General features: G+C 36.9%; 1 protein-coding gene across 4 annotated transcripts in view; it reads left to right on the forward strand.

Annotated features, from left to right (window-relative positions):
• Positions 1–2,272: 2,272 nt before the first annotated feature.
• The window catches only part of LOC122651422 (DNA-binding protein S1FA-like), a 35,274-nt gene continuing 15,371 nt past the window's right edge, over positions 2,273–22,175 (forward strand). The window contains exons 1-3 of one of the 4 annotated variants that reach the window (XM_043844803.1): positions 2,273–2,318; positions 2,383–2,480; positions 6,789–7,131. In XM_043844803.1, coding sequence (XP_043700738.1) covers positions 2,427–2,480; positions 6,789–7,004 — 270 coding nt within the window. In that variant the 5' untranslated portion in view covers positions 2,273–2,318; positions 2,383–2,426 and the 3' untranslated portion in view covers positions 7,005–7,131. Of the gene's footprint in view, positions 2,319–2,376; positions 2,481–6,788; positions 7,132–7,440; positions 7,443–22,175 lie in introns of those variants that run through there. The other 3 variants (XM_043844804.1, XR_006331451.1, XM_043844805.1) reach the window with 3 other exon arrangements.

Below are 22,175 nucleotides of genomic sequence, written 5' to 3' on the forward strand. Positions count from 1 at the left end.
CCTTCCCTCCCCCTGGTGAACTCTGAACTGTTTGTCATGTACCTAAGAAGGTGCCTCAACAGTTGTGGTATGTGGAGGAACTAGTTTGCTCGAACAATATTCTATCCATAATTATCTTGCTAAATGACACCTCTATAGGTGAATTTAGAACTGGACACATTTTTTTTAGTTGTCCCTTCTCTTATTCCCATAAAGGTTTAGAAGGATATTTACTGATTACTGGGGAACCTTCTTACGTGTTGAATTTCAAGGTCACATGGCAAAATAAAATTCAAGTTTGGGTTCGTGACTTCTATCGTACTAGCGTTGTAAAATTGGCAAGCATGTCTAAAATGGATCCGGTCCAGTATTCGGTAGCCGCCCTCCCGCTCCCTCTCATCCTAAGACCCATCAGTCTACTTGCAGAGGTACCAATCAACTAGGGATGTAAATGGATCGAATTCGGTTGGATAGTGACATTATCATATTCGTATCCGATTATATTCGGATGGATTTGGATAATATCTTATCGGTTTTAGGGCGGATTCGAATAATTCTCGGATAGTGATTTTTTTAATACAGATTCTCCTAAATGGATATGAATACGAATCAAATACAATTTTTCGACTATCAGTTGACATATTTATTATTTTTATGATGAGAGTTAGGGTTGAGACTTGAGAGTTCAGTAGTTATCCTTTCTTCTATTCTTCTTAGTCTTTTATTCTCTTATATTTTTTTATTTTGATTTTTTAATAAATATGTAATTCCATGTATCACATTGCATAAAACAATATATATAAACCAATAGCAAATCTAGAAAAAATCACATTATCTTAACTTATAAATTTATAAAAATAAGATAATAAAATCCAATAAGATAACTTAAAAGGATAGACAAACACAAAGTTATATTTCAGATATTTTATTACTGTCGGATTGTTAAACGAATTGGATAATAATCTGTCGGATAGGGGGATTATCATATTTGTATCCGATTAGCTTCGAACGGATTCGGATTCTCCTAAACAGATATGAATGTGGATCGAGTACGGATTTACGAATATCCATTTACATCCCTACAATCAACCGATTGTTTTGATCATGGTGGTATCCTCATTTTCCAAGTGATAAAATCATCGCATTATCCTCTTGAGCCGTGGTGCGCTTCATGCCCCCTTCTATCAACTATATATGTAAATCTCCCAATTCCCAAAAAAAAAAAAGAAAAAAATCATCGCATTATCCTCTTGTTTCACTTAAGGGCTAAGCAAACAAGATACTCTACGCCCTCTCAGATTGATTATTTTAATTATTATTTCTCTTTCTTTTCTCTTAACTTAAAGATTGACTTCAGTGTCCAGCGTCCACGAGTACATTCTCCTTCTTAGGAATTGCGAGTCAAGTCAAACTCGGAAATAGCAAACCGAGTTATAAGCTTTGTAGTTGTGAGTCACGGAATTAAAAATCGGAATGAGGACAGACCTGATTCATATACACAATATAGGATTAGGACAGATTATGTCCGATTCCTAACCGATCAAACCTGAAAACCTAATCTGATCCCAGTTCCAAGTTTAATAACCCCGGTTGTGATTGGGTGAGCGAGTTACCGAGTCAAAGATTAGAATACTATATCTGTGATGGTGATAAAGGCCTGGTTAAAAAAATGGGGAATGGGATCGTTGAAACGACTGATTTGGAATTGTCCGTGACCGTTCCGATATGGCCAATTCACTCAAAACTTTAGAAATTTCTCTGATTTTTGAATCTATGGATCAATTCTAGGGTTATTGAAGGCCGATTTCGACTTATTTCGATCTGATCCGAATCGGATTCGTCACTGTCCGATTCCTTATTTTGTAACCTTGGATTCGGGTGCCGATTTGAGATTTTCTCCTATTTTGGTGGTTGTTGTGGGAAAAAATACAGAATTTACGGATGAAGACAAGAAAGAATGACAAAAGGAGAAAGGTTTTGTCATCTCTGGATTAACATCTGGCGATTTGAAACTGCATTTTGCCATATCTGAAGTTATACTTGCAGACAATTGCTAGTATAGACTGTAAGAATCCATCCCCAAGCACTACTACATCTCGTGAAGCAACAGACGTTGGAGAATAAAAATCCCTCTTCAAGGGTCACGAGTTCAGAGCTCAACCTCGTTTTCATCTCCTACATTGAAAATCTAAATAAATTCCTTTTCATTCACTTCATTTTATAAACTTTAAAGGGTACTCTCCGATCTTCTGTACTCTTTATTTATTTATTTATTTTTTGGGTTGGGGTGGGGGGCATTGTTTATGAAGATTTCCATGCACGATTTCCGTGATTGCATGGTAAGTTTATTGTTTCTGTTTGATGCATATTCGATCTCTTTGATCTCCGATTTTGGTTGTGCAGTTGGTTCGAAAGTCTGCGAGGGTAGATTTTTTTAAGATCCAGAAATGGCTGACGACTTTGATTTCGGTGACAAGGTCCCTCCATCGTTCGATCGCATGGTATCTTTCCAGCCCTTTTCTCTGTTTCCTTTTCATTGTTGATGGAGATCTGGTTGTGTCTAGGGATAAGTACTTTTGTGGATGCGTTATCTTGAATAACTCAAGTGTTGTCTTACCTGATTATCTCTGTTTATTGAATTTCAGACTCTCTAAATATTCTTCTTTCTTTTTATTTATTTATTTTTTGTTGTTGCTTTTTTGGTTAAGCTTCAATTATTTCTATAGTATGCAGGCTGTATTTAAAAGTCAGGGTGTCCCATTGTACTGTTTTAGCAGAGCATCTCGTCTAGGGTTTTTATGTCTAGAGGAGTATGCTTGAAATTAATTAGTTAAGCAAAGGTTAATATAATATTATTATCCTTATCAAGTATTTTATACTTCTAAAGCATATTCACGATTCCATTGTATCGATGCATTCTATTAATCTTTACATCTTCAACATTTAATAGCAGTTGTAAGTATATATATGATTGAATGCATGTGATGGGAAGATTTATTTTAGGCGGCAGGAGGGGTGGGGGACCTTATACTGCCTTCCATTATTGTTTATCCTTGCTATCTCGTTTTGCAAAAGTTAATGCAATCGATTTACTCAACATGAATGTATAAATGGTTGGATTCTTTTGTATCAGTTTTTGCGTGATAAACTATATCTCTTAAACAAAGACCGGGCTCTACATTTATATGAATTGAAGAAAGCTACTAAAATGATATACTGCTGTTAAAAGTGGTGGTAGGCCCAAAATCCTTGTTATGCAAATTGGTTTTAGTCCTAAATATACCATTCATCTTCTATTATTGTTCAGATCAAGGGGTAAGGTATTGCATTTTAGGCATTGTGTCTTTTTCCTTCTGTACCTTAACATTAGTCACATCCTTTTGAGGGGAAAAAGAATTTTGAGAATCCTTTAGAGGCAAGAATGTATGATCATTCAGATACTGGTGCTGTTTTAGCTATAGTTTGTCTAGAAGTCAAGGGTAATTTAGAAAGAAAATTTTCCCAATAAGAAATTTGGGAGTTCATTTGAAGTAATTAACTGGAAGGGTTTTTTTTCTTTAGTATCGTATCAATTATTAGTCTTCCAATTGGGATATGTCAGATATTAAGATGAGCTATATGTTTTCTGCTCCTTGCAAATTAATCTTTATTTATTATGGGATTTTTTCTTTCAATGAGTTTTTCCATTTCAGAACTATTATATATACAATGTTTCATGGTAAAGTTCCTCCAGAATTTCATTGTGATTTTCAAGCTGCTGGTTTTTTTTTTTTTTTTTTTAACTTTTATATTGTAAATGAGTTGGATGTGCTTTCTTATATACTAATCCTTAGGACTTTATTCATCCAAAAAAAATAAAATCCTTAGGACTTAGAAGTTTTAACGGGCTCAAAGAAAGCAACGTAATGTTTATGTGTTCTTTGAAGGCCTGATTTGCAGGACATGGCTCCAACAGTTGGGACTTATCCGGGACCCTGTGGATCTTTTTGACTATTGCTTAGTTGGGTGCACATTGATATTGTTTGTGTTAATTGCAAGCCCAAAACCCACTGATGCCCTCCCCCCAGGTGTTTTTTGATCTGCGGCCTTTGGAGAATATTTTTCTCAAATCTTATCCTATCTAAATGTACTATACACTTTCTGCGAGTCCATTGCCATTTATTTCCATGTACAGGGGTGGGGTGTGTTTTCTCATGGTCCATTTTTTCTTCCTTCCCTCTTTATGCTGTTTTTATGTGGATCTTACCACCTCCCTTATCTAATTATGTTTCCCTAATTTTTTTGGGGGGTTTTGAGAGTAAGAGGGGGGGAGGGGGGGAGGATCCACTTTTTTCTAATGTTGCTAGTCAATGTTCCCAATCCTCTATGACCAGTGCTGTCTTATTTCTTTCTCAATTTTGCTATCATTGTTCCCATTAGGTATGGACATTGAAAAAAAAAAAAAAGAAAGAGAAAAAATAAAATAAAATAAAATAAACAAGCTTGAATTTGAAAATTCTAAAGAAGTGGAAATCATGGAACAAGAACGACGAGATCTCGATAATATCTCGGTTTTTTGCAAAACTGAGACAAGATGCTAGGCGAAATAGAAGTAATGCATTGTCTCAGTCGAGATCTTGGTGGGAAACCTTGGTGTACAGACACTTATTTATGCCAGAAACCAAGACAAATACTTACTTATGCTAGAAATCAGGACTAACACTTATTTATGCCTAATACCATCTAAGTAAATGTTTTTATATTTGTTATTTCATTTACTTAAGATATTATTTATAAATAAGCAAATACTCCCCTATTTGACCAAAACATAACTCCTTTAATCCAGTTTTTGTTCTTAAACTGGGGGGTTGACTTTTTATCCTTGAAATTTGATTTTTTAATATTTTTATTAGATTCAAATGGGGGGGGGGTATTTGCTTATTTATGAATAATATCTTAAGTAAAAACATTTATTTAAATGATATTAAGAATAAATAAGTGTCTGTTCTGGTTTCACACTAAGTCAAACTCCTATTTGGACTTTGATTTTTCAAAATATGATAGTGTCATTGTGCTTAAATGGCCCGAAATAGGCTGTATACCAAGTTTTATGACCGAACTAGGTCAAAAACCCACCGAAACCATCAAACAAGTTCAAAAAAAAAAAAAAAAAAAAACAAAAAATGCACCAACTCGGTTTTTTGGCCTGACCGAAACCAGGTCTGAAACCGAGTTCTCGAACCTTGGTGGAAATGCATGGTAATCTAGTTTGATGAATTATTCATCTGGAATTAAAATTGACTCCAATGTTTGTTTGGTGTTCCTTGCATACATTTTAGAAAGAGGTCAAGGAAAATAATTAGAAATCTTGGGTTACTGAAACAAAATAGGCTGAGTTATAAAATATGGTGTTAGAAATTTGAGTCTACACATATGGTTCTTTGAAAGGCCACACCACTCTCATAAATTCCAGCAAGGAGAAGCTAAAATTACCAAGTAGCTATAGAATGAACCATGTACTGCTAAAGTCAAATAATTGACGGATGCTTTTCAATCTCAGTAATATTTCTTTGAGTTTGTAGGAGAAAAACTCCCCCAGATAACATGATGCTTTTGAACTCTCTAGTTGTTTTATATTATGCAAGATTTGACTTTTATTTTTTCAACACCACCTTCTAACTCACTCTTTCATTAGGAAGAGAGTTTAAGGACTCCACTTTGAGAAGGCCATTATTTGATTGTTAAGGTGATTGATCCGCACCTCAATATTAAATGAAGGCACATGTTTGTTTTCTATCCCTCAAAGCAAATGGGTATTTTCAAAGACTAGCTAATCCTCTCTGCAAGTAAACTAACATTTAATCTGTTTTAGTGAATAGGGTACAATTCTAAATATATTTTGGGTGTACGTTTTCTTCAAGGTTGAGCTAGTGTGTAAATGGGCAATTGCTAAGAGCAATGATAAAAAGTTCGGGCTGCCAGGGCAAATGCCCAGGTTCGAGTCTTGAGGAAGGCCACTTTGAAAAAATATGCCAAGTGTTAGGATCGATTCCAAACTCACCCTCCGATGGCTCCTCATAGGTGGGACCAACACGGAGTAATGGCCCTTATTTCCTTTAGTGTGTGGATGCTGTGAATCAACTAGGGTAAGGCTGAGATAGTCCTTGAATCTTCCTTGGCAGAACTGCTTAATTGAATTGAGATGGATTACTGGTGAAATTAGTTTGGATCATATATTTGAGGTTTTTATTTCAGCTTATGAAGGGTTTCTGAGGATCCCCATTACTTGATCAGTAAAGCATGTGAAAGAATGCAAGAAGTGTATGATACAACAGGTAACCTTAAGGAGTGGCGGCAAAAATCTAGATTGATCAACGCAAACGAACTGTGCTTAGATGCTTTGTAAAACTGCACTGCATCCATGGGAGGAGCTGATGGATGAGTACAACAGGAGCAGTATCATTAAGAAGTAGTTGAAACGTTTTTTGCTTTGAAGCAAGTCTGGAGCTGATTTACTTTTAAGGATTGTAGGTGCATTCAGAGGTCACCACACTTGTACCAATTGATGACACCGCTTCCCTTTCAAACTCAACACTCAACAATAGTTTTCATGACATTGAAACGCTATACTGCGATAAATATTATTGTCTATCTGCAATTTCCTCTGGTTGTTTAACTGTGGCACCTTGCTGTGGATTAAAGTTTGTTATTGTCATTAGGTTTTTCTTGTAATTTTGCACATTCTTAGATGGCTCTATGCTCCTTTGTTCAACTTGTTCTCATTTTTGTTGGAAGAAGTAATGCTAATATAAGTTGCAATTATTGGACAGGGAAATGCAATGAAGGATGCAGAAACAAAAGGATTCAACCCAGGTCTACTAGTTCTGCTTCTTGTTGTGGGCATTTTATCGGTCTTCCTCATTGGAAATTATGTCCTTTACACATATGCTCAGAAGACCCTTCCACCAAGGAAAAAGAAGCCTGTCTCCAAGAAGAAGATTAAGAAGGAGAGGCTGAAGCAAGGTGTCTCAGCACCAGGAGAGTAGATTGAATTGTAGGCCTCACTTTGTTTCTGCTCTCTATGTTAAGCTGTTACATTAAGATTTTCTCTTTCTTGATGTCAGTTACCAAAGTTGAGACAAAAATTGAGTTCTTCCGAATGATGACAGGCTTAGTTTAAAATGTGAAGACTCTAAAAAACCTTTCATTGTTAGTGAAGGAACAAGAATATTGAACAATCTTCATCCCTTGGGTCTGATGAAAGAACTTTCAGGCCATGAGCCAAGACAAAGCAGTGTTCTTACACCAGTGTCTTATAGCCTCCGGATGGGATTGGCATGCTTGACCATTTATTTTTTCAGGTCTCCCCTGTTGCATAACAATTGTTGACTGCTTAGTAATGTAAGGTGGATATCTTTGAGCATGTGGATCCATGGGTGTTCATTGAGGATGAATCACTCTGAAAATGATTGTTCATAGCAGTTGTAAGCCTTCTTCCAAGTTGAAGTTATGCTGTAAGTTCCAAACTGTCTACTTGGAAGTCCAACTTTCATTTATATGCAGGTAGAATGGTTTTTAATTCAATCTGTTTTGGCATCCATTCCTTCATATTTAATGTCTTATTTTCTATTTCGAGTAAAGATTTGTAGAGCTCTTGATTAAATTTGTCTTCGTTTTTTGGAATGGGGATTTTGGCCATAACAAAAAGCTTCATTTAATAGGATTGGATAGAATTTGTGGCACTACCTAGACTCAAGGTTTATGGCTTCACAAGGCTATGACACTAAAACACTCATCTTAAAGTTTGGGTTGGGGGGGGGGGGGGCTTATAACCGAGGAATCATCCCTATGGGCCTAATCTGTTAAAGTTAAAAATTACCCCAATACATCGATCTTTGATTCTAAGGTACTATCCAACAGAGGGTCAGGGTTTTGGAACAACATTGACTTAACCATTCTAGTGCTGAAGCAGATGATTTATATTAAAATAGGAAAAGAGGGATAAAGCCAAATTTTGGCTTGACCCTTGGATTTCCTCGATCCCTGGTTTTTCGATCCCAACTGAGATCCCTCATTCTCAATCTACATATCTTGTTAGGGATACCATTTCAGTCTTTTTGGAATGTTAATATTCTTATTAATTTATTACCATCTGCTTTTGTTGAGGAAATTATAAAGATTTTTGTTTTAGGAAATGAGGATGAGTAGAGATGCTCTTTGTCTAAGAATGGCCTGTTTTCTACTCGGCTGGCAGCAAAATTCATTAAATTGCCTTGTCATTCAAGCCCCATCCTCTCAAAATGGTGGCGATTTTTTTTGAAGTTAAACCTTCGTATGAAATTAAGATGTTCTTTTGGTGTATTTTATATGCAGGACTGCCAATTAAAGTGACACTCGAGAAATGGATATCGGTTGAGTGTACTTGTGTTTTATGTGGTTCTTGTGATGAATCCACTTGACACTTTTTCTTATCATGTGATTGGACTAAGCGTATTTGGGCGACATGCCCCCTCGGATTGAGAACAAAACTTTTCTCAGTCCCACCATGGCCCATGCCTTCTTTCCTCTCCTCGAATGTCCTTGAGAAACAATTTTACACTTGACTTTTCTCAGTTTTTATTATCACTTGTTATTATATTTGATTTGTCAGAAACAAGATTGTCAAATAATTGGTAAGGCTGATCCACGCTTGGTGCTTCAATATGTAACTAAATGGTTTACAGAGCTGAATATTACTCCCCCACTTCTCTCATCCACTGTTTTTGAATCTTCCATGACCACCCCCTCCCAACAATATATTACTTGTTTCTAACCATGCTTTCAATTTCCCTATTTTAATTTGCGCAAGCGCATTTGACCGACACCTAAAATTATCAGTTGGGCTATTTGCATTTTGTTAGATGGACAGTCTGTTTTAACAGTTGCAGGTTTTCTAACATCAAGGAATAAGATAGATGTAGAATTCTTTGGGATCTTGCAGGGGTTGAAACATGCTAAAAGATTAAAGATTAAGCTTCAAGAAATATGGTGCAGCAGTAGAGAGAGATGCAGTTGTTTTTTTGCATCCAACAGATGACATTTGTTGGCCTTGGAATGCAGTTCCTTCAATCCTTCAACTTCCTGAATTAACCACTAACTTAAATAGTACTGATACACCATATTATTTCCAACCAGTTATAGGGTGACACATGGAAGAGCGGGCCCTAGAAGAATATTCCGTCGAATACTCATATACCATATGTGACAAGATAAAACATGGACAGACACGTCATTAAGATTGGCGGGAGAGAATCCCAATGGTGTTGTGAATGATAACCACAATCCAAATATGGGAAGACTCCTAAGGGCTAGAATGACTCAATCATCAACAGAAAAAGGAAGGCAATCTCGCACATTTCTACAAAGAGGAATCGTAGGAGAAACATGTAAATAAAGAGGCCATAGGACTATAAAAAAAAGAGAAGGGATTAATCAATAAAGATTTAGCAGAGTTCGTCGTGTCCATTATTAATTCTTGTGTTGCAGAGAGGGAAACCTCACAAAGCCAATAACATCTTTCTTTGTGCAACAAGTACAGTTAGGGATTTGGCCTCAAAGGCCATTTTGGATAACTGAAATATTATTCAGTATGGACAAGATGTAGCCATTAACTTTTCTTAGTAATATGCTTTATTGTTTTCATTAACAAAAAAAAAAAAGAAAAAGGGTGTAGTTATGCAGTAGTAAATATTGACCTTGTACTTCTGGTAATGAGCATTAACAGAGTAAAAGGGTGAAGCTCAAAATGAGGTTTCACCACATTTTGATTGTTTGGTTGGCTCAACAGCTGGGAATTCCTTGCATGAGCCGTATCAAATTTGATGGTCCAATTAAACCACATGGGCTCACCATAAGTGTACCTTTGCTCTTTGTTTTGCAATGATCCATGCTCTGTGAAAGCTTTTTCAATCCTTTGGTTAGGTCACTTTAACCTTTAACCTCTTAAAAGTGAATCACACCCACATATATCATGAACTCTTATTTTTCCTGCCAATGTACAATGGTTATTGTACTGTTTCATGAGATTCAACATTTGTTTGGTTACAAATGAAACCCTGAAGTGAACATAAGAAGGAAGAGAGCCGAGAAACCCATAATTTAAATTAGGGAAAAAGTTCTGTCCGAGAGTGTGGCCTACACCAGCACTCCCATGAGTCTATATCTCTCCTCCCCATGTGAAAAGACACCTCTATCCCCTTGTTTTAAGGAGGAGAGAGATAGATACATGGGAGTGTGGAAACTGCTTTCCTTTAAATTAATCATCCTACTTCTGTATCTCACTATACGCAAGTATCATTGGAGATTGAATCTCTGAATAAACAAAATAGAGTAGTCATTCTCATGGGGTTGTTCACCCCACCCTAAAAAAGAAAAAATTCCTAATGGTGTTTTTCTCAGTAATGCAGCATTTACTCTAGCCAATTCACTTGGGATCTGCTTCCTCTCGTGATCTCTTATATTCGGGCTTGATTTCGTAGGTTCCTTGATTTGTTCCCTTGTTATTGTAAACACAAAGGTCTTCGAGATACTTCACAAATTGCTGCAGAGACAAGAACAACTGTGAATCAGAGTCTAAGCAAATAAAACCCTTGATTACTATGCATCAGTCTCATCAACAAATATAACCATAGACAGCAGATCATATCTACCATATCACATCACTGTTTCCAATGAATTGGAATTTTATTCTCTCAAGATATTATATGATAAGACCCTTAAAAAATATATATATTATATGGTTAATCATTCTAGGACCTGAACAATCCTTGTGAAGATTTTACCCGAAACAAGAATTTTGGAGTAGAAAGTCCTCATAGAACAAAAAGTAGGTTAATTCAACTAAAGTTTACGATGGAGAATTACAGGCTTAAATAAATTTAATAAAAGAAGAAACCAAATTAATCCCACAAGGTTCTCAGATGAAATAGGGGTAGCACTTACTATTTTTTCCTGACAATTTAAAGGTAGAGAAAAACTCATTCAATGGTTTGGCCTTGATAAGCTTATCAAGGCAGCCTATTTCATTGTGCAGTGTGGAATTATGATGTGATAATTCTGACTATTGGATAAGTAATGGATACCTTGGATTGCCCATGTGTGTCAAACTTTAAAGTCTCATCCAATCAAATATGCTCATGGGTATTGGCATGTATGTTCATGCACACGTATGGTACTTCGACCACTATTATGCACTCTCCCCGAATCCTGAATTCTAAACCTCTATTTTGCCACTTGGAAAATCTATTTGGACTGAAATATTTTATGTGAGCAGGGGATCTTGGGTTCTGGTGCCCATAAAATTTGTGTCCCATCAGATCTACCACACGGCAAATATCTGGGCAGCCCGTTCTGATTAAGTTTTGCCATTTAAAGTAAGATGGATTGCCATGAGGAAAGACAAACCCCATACTATGAGATGATGATTAGTCACCAGCTTGAAAAAATGGCTCAGGATTAGCTATTCCTAAGAAGACATCATCCAGTAACATCAAGAAAAATCTGTATAATCATAGTCAAAATCCATAGATCTTCCATGAAGTCACTTAGGCACCAACCATGACCATGTTTACCCTCCTAAACTTCCCACTACCCAGTAGCATCCTTTTAAAAGTTTCTGAAGTCATTCCAACCCTTTAATAGACACACTACTAACACCCTACTCAAGAAAACAAACCTATACAGTTACACCAAGAAACAGACTCATGAGTTTGTAAGGCCAACCCTTTTCCTGACTAGTTTTAATACTAGAGACCTTCAATCTCTTTGAATCAACATTTACTTTGCTTACCTAATTTACTCAAAAGGTCCTGAGGCATCTCACCCCATAGATTGTTTTCTAAACCCACGATTAAAATCTTGCACGGTGGTTAAGTTGGTCACCGACCAACATAAGTGGCATGTATATAAGTCAAATCCTTCTATTTATCATTAATCTCAATTAGCAAGAGATGTGGAACTTCTATTTTGTTGTAGATACTGTTGGAATTATGTGTCCATCAAACCCAAATTATTAAATTATTGAATTTAATTTTTACACTTTATTAATTTATTTGGGCTTATAAGAATGTTCCATAGGTCTTTACCTAAAACTTATCTGAACTGGGAACGGGACTGAACATCCTGTTTATATGGTTTCTACATCGCATGTCACGAGAAATGGAGATTTTGATGCATGGATGTGGGTACACGTCGAGAACGTGTATAGATGAGAATCTGGTACTTATATCTTATGTATTGCTACTGGTTGTGTGTGTGATATACTTGCCCGCCACTCGATGGCCCTTTGACCTGAGAGATTCCATTTGTTGCAGTGTGGCATTACGGATTTTGGTAAGCCAATGGTTGATGTCCAATCGGACTATAACCGGTACACTGAATTCGTGATCCCGCATTGTGAACAAAGAGGATTCTCAACATGGAATCCACTGCCGTACGCGGGGAATATCCAAGAGAGAGAAAGTGATTGGTCGGACAGAAATCTAGATCCAGCGTTTATTCGAAATGTTTTGTAAATTTATTTTCAATATAAAATTAATATATAATATATTAAATTTTATTTCGAAGTTTTATGGCTGTCTGATCGCAATTACATATTCTCTCGATCAACGTACATGATGAATTGGGGATTAGTAGCATTAAAGTACATACCCTATAATTCATTATGGGATATTAGGAAAGTGGAAAGGCTTATGTGTAATAAAAGAGTTTATTGGACACATGGCATTATAGGAGATAATAAAACATTTATGGTTAAATATCTTTTTATATTATGGCAAGAGATATTATGAGAATATCTCATGGATCATAATTTAGAAAGATTGTATCCCTTTTGAGATTCTATGTCTTCACTTTAGTAGCAAACTGGAGTTGCAAAAATTAAAAGATTCACAAAACACAAAAATGAAAGATTGAGCCAAGGCCAAAATGGAAGGAGATTACTTAACACCTAAGGATCTCCAAATCTATAAAAAAGGGAGAGGGAAGAACCTCAAGAAGCTTTTTGGCAGTGCTCTCTCCCCCTCCCACTATTTCTCTCTCTCCCCTCTCTTGCAGTGGTGTGTGTAAGACTTGAGTTAGAGAACTCAAGAGGCTTTGGTGATTTTATGTTCTTCTAAAAGGTTGCAAGGATTGATCAAGCTTCAAGTGTTGAACGATTTTTCAATCTCCAAGTTTGCACAAGTTGGAAGACCTATTATCTATAGGAGGAGTTTCACTTGCGACTCTAAGGTAACCATGAATGTTATTTTGAAATTGTTTCTTCCCTACTCTTGATCATGGACTACAAATATTGACCCGATCCAAATTCCGCTGTGCATTGGGTCTATTTCCAACAATTGGTATCAGAGCGTTGCTTGTACGTTCATGGTTGGAGTATGGTTTTGATAGAATAAGGTTCTCCATGATCTTAGAATAAAGTTGTTATTTTTTCCAATAAGAAGATATATGTTTTAATTTGATTCTATAGTGATTGATATGAAAAGGGAAGAAAAATAAATAGTTATTTTTATTGGACTTTTTAGTTCAATTTTTGGAATGCACTCATACTTAATGGTTAAGTAGGTGATTTGTATTCACCCAATTTTGCCACATATTGATGTGGGGTCATATGTATCATTACCTTATTGGACTAGATCATGGAGAATTTTTATTTTATCTTGGTGGTTATGGGAATGGATTTAATTTGTAAATCTACGTGGATGGTGGTATTTAATTATTTATGTGAAATATGGAATGTGGTGTGTGTTTTGCTCTCTCCCCTTTTATCTCTCTCCCCCTTTTCTTTTTGCTAAAATTATGTACTCCACCCCTTAGGCAATCCAATGGTGGGTTGTATTTACCAAGGGGGTTTCTTCCCCAAGGAAAGTGTATAGAGAACTAGGTTGTAATTTTATTTATTTTTGTAAATTCAACCAATGGAGATTTTGAAGATCTTAAAGAAAGATGGAGGCCAACATATGATGGTGGAAGGAGATAGAAAGGAGCATAGAGATACAAAGAACAATTCTCACTAAACCTACCATCCTATAACCACAATTTATATATGTGTTACCTTGTGCGTTGCATTTTCTATATATGGAAATATATTTTGTGCGCGATCATTTATCCTCCAATTTTTAAAAGCATGTGTGATATGGATAGATCTTAACCGGTAGATCTTTGTTCATGGCCCCCTTTTGATGATGGATGTAGATGTAGGTAATGAGGTCCCCACAATAGAGCCGATAGGACGTTGTGAGGATCTCACTACCATACGGTCTACACCTTCTCCCATTGGATAGGAAATGGACATGGATAGTGGGAGGGCACTGCATTAGTGGGCCATCTCTCATGATGCCATGATTCATTCTGAATCATTAGGAATACACATGACTTGAGTGTGTGTCAACCGATAGGATATGGACATGACACTCAAGTGGCCAATTACATTAGAAGCCTAGGAGGCGGACAGAATAGTCCACCCAATCACCGTGTGTAGGATGATCCCCGATAGGGTAAGTTTTACATGCAAGGATTGGTGAGTTCCAATACATTTTTTTCATTATGGAGGGATATGAAAAAGATGAAGGACCATTGTTTTAATTAGCCCAAAATCAAAATTCAATGGTCACGATATTTATTGTGTTCTTACTTGTACATGCGTAGATCTTTTCGATATGACTGCCCCAATCAACAACACCCTTATGTCACTTATTACCCAATCAAAATTGGCCGGAACAAATTATGAGGATTGACATCGTAACATTATGCTCCTTCTCAAGGCTGAGGGACTTGACTCTGTCCTAACAGAAGAGTCTCCCACTATAACATTCGCTGACATAGATCGAACTGAGGATATTGCTGAACTTATCGCAGAACAACTTAAAGAAAGGGTGGACATCTTCAAATCCTACCATCAAAGGGATTCGAAGACCCAACTGTACATTCTGAATTCCATTGACAAATCGATTGTTGAGTCTGTTAAGAGAATATCTTCTGTAGGTGACATGATGGCTAAAATCAAGGAGTTGTATAGCCAACAAGATACCTACATAGAGTACGAGCTGGTGGATAAGATCCATAGTCTCAAGCTGGAACCTGGAACTCCGGTCTTGGACCACGTGATGAAAACTCGAAACTTGTTCGAACAATTGGAGGGTTTAGGTTCTGAAAAGTTCTCCTTGAAGTATAAGAGGAACATTATTTTTAAATCTCTCTCCGGCTCATTCAGCTCCTTTATTTTCAACTTCAATATGAACAAGTTAGATGTTCAGTTGACTGAGCTGGGTAATATGTTACAAGAAGCCGAGAGAGCGATTAAAAAGGAAAAGGCAGAAGTGCACCTTACCAAGGTGAAAGAAAGTTCTTCCAAGAACAAAGGAAAGAAAAAGAAGGGTAAGACCCTTAAAGGAAAAAGCGGAAAAATTTAGAAAAAGAAATCTCCCAAGGAAGGAAAGTGTTTCTTTTGTGGGAAAGAGGGGCATTGGAAACGTAACTGCCGTGCATACCTGGCTTCCTTGAAAAAGAAGTCGGATGACAAGGATACCTCTTCAGAAGGTAATTTAAATGTTTTTGTCCTTCTCGAAACTAATGTGTCTATTGGACCATCTAACTCATGGCTTGTGGATACCGGATCTACGGTCCATGTCTGCAATATGTTGCAGGGGTTCAAGGAGACAAAAAGACTGGACAAAAAGATATGGTTATGAGTACTTTGTGACATTCACCGATGACTATTCTAGATACGGTAGTATCTACTTAATGCGTAAGAAGTCAGAGACTTTTGAAAAGTTCAAAGAGTTTCAGGCTGAGGTTGAAAAACAATTAGATAAACGCATCAAGTCCATTCGATCAGATCGAGGAGGGGAATATTTATCAGACGAATTCAAAGCACATCTCACGACCGAGGGGATTGTGTCACAACTATCAAATCCCGGTACACCTCAACAAAATGGTGTATCTGAGAGACGCAACCGGACTTTGTTAGACATGGTTCAAACCATGCTCACTTTTAGTGAGTTACCCTTATCCTTCTGGGGGTATGCCTTGGAGACTGCGATCTATATATTGAATAGGGTTCCTACTAAAACTGTACCCAAAACCCCATTTGAATTATGGTATGGGCGCAAACCCAGCGTAAAACATTTCAGGGTTTGGGGTTGTCCTGCGTATGTACGCAAGCAACAAACAGATAGTAAGTTGGAGCCACGTTCTTTTAGATGCTTATTTTTTGGATACCCAAAAGGCACAATAGGTTACAATCTATATGACCCCGCAAATCAGAAAGTCATTGTTAGTAAGCATGTTACTTTTATTGAAGACGATTTGATTGCCAAGAGAAGCGACCCTGTTGTTATAGAAGAGATGTCTTATATACCTGAAATGTCTAATCCATCAATTGAACCAACTATCAATCCCATCGAACCTGATATAGTTCAGGAGCCGCGACGTAGAGGGAGGACCATAAGGCCACCCATACGTTATACACTTCTTACTGAAGAAGCTAAGACCGTAGAAGAATTCTACATGGTTACCACTGAATCGGATGACAATCCGTATACATATAAACAAGCTCTTCAAGATGTAGATGCACCCAAATGGGAGGAAGCCATGCGCTCTGAAATTGACTCAATGTATTCCAATAACGTTTGGACTCTGGAGAATCCACCAGCAGGCATAAAGAACATTGGATGTAAGTGGATCTTCAAGAGGAAGAGAGGAATAGATGGAAAGGTTGAGAGATTCAAGGCAAAACTGGTAGCAAAATATTATACTCAACAAGAAGGTATAGACTATGAGGAAACCTTTTCACCAGTAGCTATGATGAAATCCATCAGGATTTTGTTAGCAATAGTTGCACACTACAATTATGAAATCTGGCAGATGGATGTGCAAACTGCATTTCTAAATAGATTTCTCTATGAAGAAATCTACATGCAACAACCAGAGGGGTTCACTTCAAAAGGTGAAGAGAACAAAGTGTGCAAGTTGTTGAGATCCATTTATGAACTCAAGCAAGCTTCCAGGAGTTGGAACATCCGTTTTGATCAAGCAGTCAAATCGTTTGGCTTTGAACAGAACATGGATGAACCCTGCGTTTACAAGAAGTTCAGTGGGAGTGCGGTTTGTTTTCTCGTATTGTACGTAGATGACATTTTGCTAATAGGGAATGATGTTGGGTTTCTCCTCTGTAAAGGTGTGGTTGTCCACCACTTTTTCGATGAAGGACTTAGGTGAAGCTAGCTATATCCTTGGGATCAAGATTATTAGAGATCGCCAGAAAAGGATGCTAGGCTTGTCACAATCCACATACATAGAAAAGATACTGGCAAGGTTTAACATGGAAAATTCCAAGAAAGGAAATGTTCCTTTCCGCCATAGAATTTCACTTTCCATATCTCAATGTCCCAAGACTCCAGAGGATATTGAAGAAATGAAGAGAGTTCCCTATGCCTTTGCAGTGGGAAGTCTGATGTACGCTATGTTGTGTACAAGGCCAGACATCTGCTATGCTGTAGGGATAGTGAGTCGGTTTCAATCCAATCTAGGAAAAGAGCATTGGACTACGGTCAAGAATATTCTCAAGTATTTGAGAAATGCCAAAGATTATTTTCTGGTGTATGGGCGTGATGAGTTGTTAATAGTTGGATATACAGATTCAGATTTCCAAACTGACAAGGATGATAGAAAGTCTACATTTGGTATGGTTTACCTTATGGGTGGTGGAGCAATTGTGTGGAGAAGCGCCAAACAAAAATCTACAGCCGATTCTACTACTGAGGCAGAGTACCTGGCAGCTGGGGATGCAGCCAAGGAAGGTGTCTGGCTCAAGAAATTTCTTACCGACTTGGAGGTTGTTCCAGAGTTAGTCAAGAACCCCATACCTTTATTATGTGATAACACGGGGGCGATTGCATAGTCCAAGGAGCCTAGGGCTCATCAGAGGAACAAACATGTGCAGCGGAAGTATCACCTAATTAGAGAGATAATCCAGCAAGGTGATGTAGCTGTTTCCAAAGTTGGCACTGCTGACAATGTGGCAAATGCGATGACAAAAGGATTAGCTCCTATAATGTTTGAAAAACATATTGAGAGCATGGGTGTAACTTTTGTTGGCAATTGGCTTTAATGTACAAGTGGGAGATTGTTGGAATTATGTATCCATCAAACCCGAATTATTAAATTATTGAATTTAATTTTTACACTTTATTAATTTATTTGGGCTTATAAGAATGTTCCATAGGTCTTTACCTAAAACTTGTCTGAACTGGGAACGGGACTGGACATCCTGTTTATATGGTTTCCACATCGCATGTCACGAGAAATGGAGATTTCGGTGCATGGATGTGGGTACACGTCGAGAACGTGTATAGATGAGAATCTGGTACTTATATCTTATGTATTGCTACTGGTTGTGTGTGTGATATACTTGCCCGCCACTCGATGGCCCTTTGACCTGAGAGATTCCATTTGTTGCAGTGTGGAATTACGGATTTTGGTAAGCTAATGGTTGATGTCCAATCGGACTATAAACCGGTACACTGAATTCGTGATCCCGCATTGTAAACAAAGAGGATTCTCAACATGGAATCCACTGCCCGTACGTGGGGAATATCCAAGAGAGAGAAAGTGATTGATCGGACAGAAATTGGATCCAATGTTTATTCGAAATGTTTTGTAAATTTATTTTCAATATAAAATTAATATATAATATATTGAATTTTATTTCAAAGTTTTATGGCCGTCTGATTGCAATCACATATTCTCTCGATCAACGTACATGATGAATTGGGGATTAGTAGCATTAAAGTACATACCCTATAATTCATTATGGGATATTAAAAAAGTGGAAGGGCTTATGTGTAATAAAAGAGTTTATTGGACACATGGCATTGTAGGAGATAATAAAACATTTATGGTTAAATATCTTTTTATATTATGGCAAGAGATATTATGAGAATATCTCATAGATCATAATTTAGAAAGATTGTATCCCTTTTGAGATTCTATGTCTTCACTTTAGTAGCAAATTGGAGTTGCAAAAATTAGAAGATTCACAAAACACAAAAATGGAAGATTGAGCCAAGGCCAAAATGGAAGGAGATTACTTAACACCCAAGGATCTCCAAATCTATAAAAAAGGGAGAGGGAAGAGCCTCAAGAAGCTTTTTGGCAGTGCTCTCTCCCCCGCCCACGATTTCTCTCTCTCGCCTCGCTTGCAGTGGTGTGTGTGAGACTTGAGTTAGAGAACTCAAGAGGCTTTGGTGATTTTGTGTTCTTCTAAAAGGTTGCAAGGATTGATCAAGCTTCAAGGTGTTGAACGATTTTTCAATCTCCAAGTTTGCACAAGTTGGAAGACCTATTATCTATAGGAGGAGTTTCACTTGCGACTCTAAGGTAACCATGAATGTTATTTTGAAATTGTTTCTTCCCTACTCTTAATCATGGACTACAAGTATTGACCCGATCCAAATTCCGCTGCGCATCGGGTCTATTTCCAACAGATACAGAATTGTGGTGCTTGTCCAAACAAGATGCTCATGGTGTATCATTGACAATGAAGAAAGCGTGTATCACACTTTATACCCAGTTACTTGGTAAAGGATATATTTGTCATTCGATAAACCAACAAATTATTGAGAAGAAGAAGAAGAATTGAAGAAAGATGCCCAATAACACAAGGAGCTATTTGAGCATATTCAAAATCACACTAAACTCAACCCAGCCTCATCCCATCTAAATAAGGCCAGATACCATAATCATCTATCGCCAATTCAACCGTTATATTTTCTGTTAACCCAAAATCATCCATATCTTTTCGCACTTCTTCCCAAGTCATTTTTAGTCTACCTGTCATTCTTTTAGACCCTCGGAACTGTACTACCCGTCATTCTTTAAGACCCTTGGAACTGTAGTATATCACATTATACATAGAAAGTTTTCCACCTGTGTATAGGATATGCTTATTTTGCAAAGCCTTGAGAACTCTGATATTTCTTTACCCCCAAAGAAGCCACATGATGGCCTTCTGCATTAAGCTCCATAGCTTCTTTCCTCTACCTCTTAAGGAAAAACCATTCTCATCAAGCAAAGAAGCCAATGTGCATCTCTATAAAGATAGCAAGTTAGATTGGAGTACTTAAATCAGTGAAGAAGATCCCAAACATATACATTTTATCAATGATCTGATCAATAGGGCTCAGTAAGCTGCCTTCAAGAAATAAAACCAGATAGGAACACAACTGATGTTTGAAAAGCAAGAATCAATTTTATTTTATTTTATTTTTTAAAAAAACTAAGTCAAAAGTTGGGAGATTGGAAAACATACTTTAGGCCGGTCTGTCTCTTGGATCAATTGCCTCAGTGTCCAATTTGATTGTCTCGCAAATAGCTTGAACATATTCTCTCCCCTTTCTCCAAGGTCTCTTCTTGTTGTTTTCACCTCTGATCCTTTCAATGGCACGGTTTTCTTATCCTAGCACAAAAACAGACAAAATCTCTTTACATTCATGTGTATAAAATAAGTTTCTATCTCATCAAAATAGAAGTGGCATACAAAAATGCTTACAGAGAAATAGCATACAGAGAATGGTAAATTAAGCATAAATATATGGTCGAAACCTGGGAAATCTTGATTTCTGGCTGGTCGAAACCAGTGTCAGCACCGAGTTCTTGATCATTGGTATGAATGTAACCCAATTTCTTAATTCAAATTGACCATAGCTCAATATTTAGTAAGTTTTGTTTTTGTAGCTATAATTTCATTCAAATAACTATTCATGATATGATTCATGAGCTCAGAGCATCTTTATCCCCACTATAAATTGCAAAACATGAAAAATTATAGTGGTTCAATTTTGTGGAAAGGGCGGCTGTGGTGATTAATGGGAACTCTGCAGGATGAATTAGTGCATATGCCTCATACAATAGCATGCAAATGATGGGATAGCGAAGGTGATTTATACGGTTTGTGTAGAACATAACATATTAAATATTCTAAATTAAACCATTATTTCCCCAATCAAAAGAAAATTATCATCAACATCGAGTCCTCTATTATATTAAATATTCTATATTACACCGTTAATTTTCATCGAATCCAATTTTCATGTCAATGTTAAGAAAAAATCTCACCAGTTTGCATATGAAGCTGTTATTATTGAGTTGTTATTCCACATCCTTTCAAGGAAAACTCTTTTAGACTTTTATGCTTACATGATTTGTGACCATGAATTGGAAAATCCTATTCCTTGGAGTATACTTCAACCAAAGAGGAAGATGACATGATGGAGAATATTTAAATCCCCTCAGATACTCCACTAAGTTTTCAAGAGAACACGACCTCTCCTCAATGTGGTCTAAAACAAAACTCAACTATCAATAAGCCAAACAACCACAATGCCGAGTATGGGAAACATTGACACATCTATATCAAAATTGAAGGGATTACATAACCCGAGAATGCAATCCAAATGAATGGAGATAAAAGAAGTGTAGCATCTCACAAAAAAAAAAATTGTAATAGATGCATTCAAGTACTTGTTGGAAGGTTGTATGAGATATTAGAACAGTCCCCACGTGGACTGATCTTCACACAAATTCACCGTATTAAGACCAGGAGGATGAATTTTGTACTCTTCTTAGTTTATATTGATTACTTCTAGGGTGCCATCATCTACTACCAACTTTTGAAACATCACAGCAACCTGTGATCAGCATATGCATGGAAATAGCAATAGTCAGAGAAGGAAAAGGTGACGTAAAAATCAAGGTAGAAATAACAAAGACAATAGGACCTCACATCAATATCAAACAACTTACTGTGATCCCATTCTAATTGAAGTTCATAACCGTTGTTTATGATGTAAGGGTACAAAGACCAAAATTTCTATGGCTTAAAGGTACTGATTTGCAAGTAAAGTTACACACAAAACCCGAGAGTTGGAATCTGCCAAGGCCCATAGCTGAAACAAGCACAAAAAAAACATGATTTTCTAATCCCTTTTATTGAGACTATTGAAATTAAAACACTTACAAATGCATAAAAAATCCAACAGGCTAAGTTATATTAAGCAAGAAGACAAGAAATAATAGAACCAAAAAAAAATGCCTGGAAAAAATTTGCATAGTAGATAAAAAACTAAGGCAATCCTAACTAGAAAAGTTCACACACACAGCTTCAAGTGTAAGGCCTTGCGCAA

Source organism: Telopea speciosissima, chromosome 2 (assembly GCF_018873765.1).
Source record: "Telopea speciosissima isolate NSW1024214 ecotype Mountain lineage chromosome 2, Tspe_v1, whole genome shotgun sequence".
Lineage (NCBI taxonomy): Eukaryota > Viridiplantae > Streptophyta > Magnoliopsida > Proteales > Proteaceae > Telopea > Telopea speciosissima.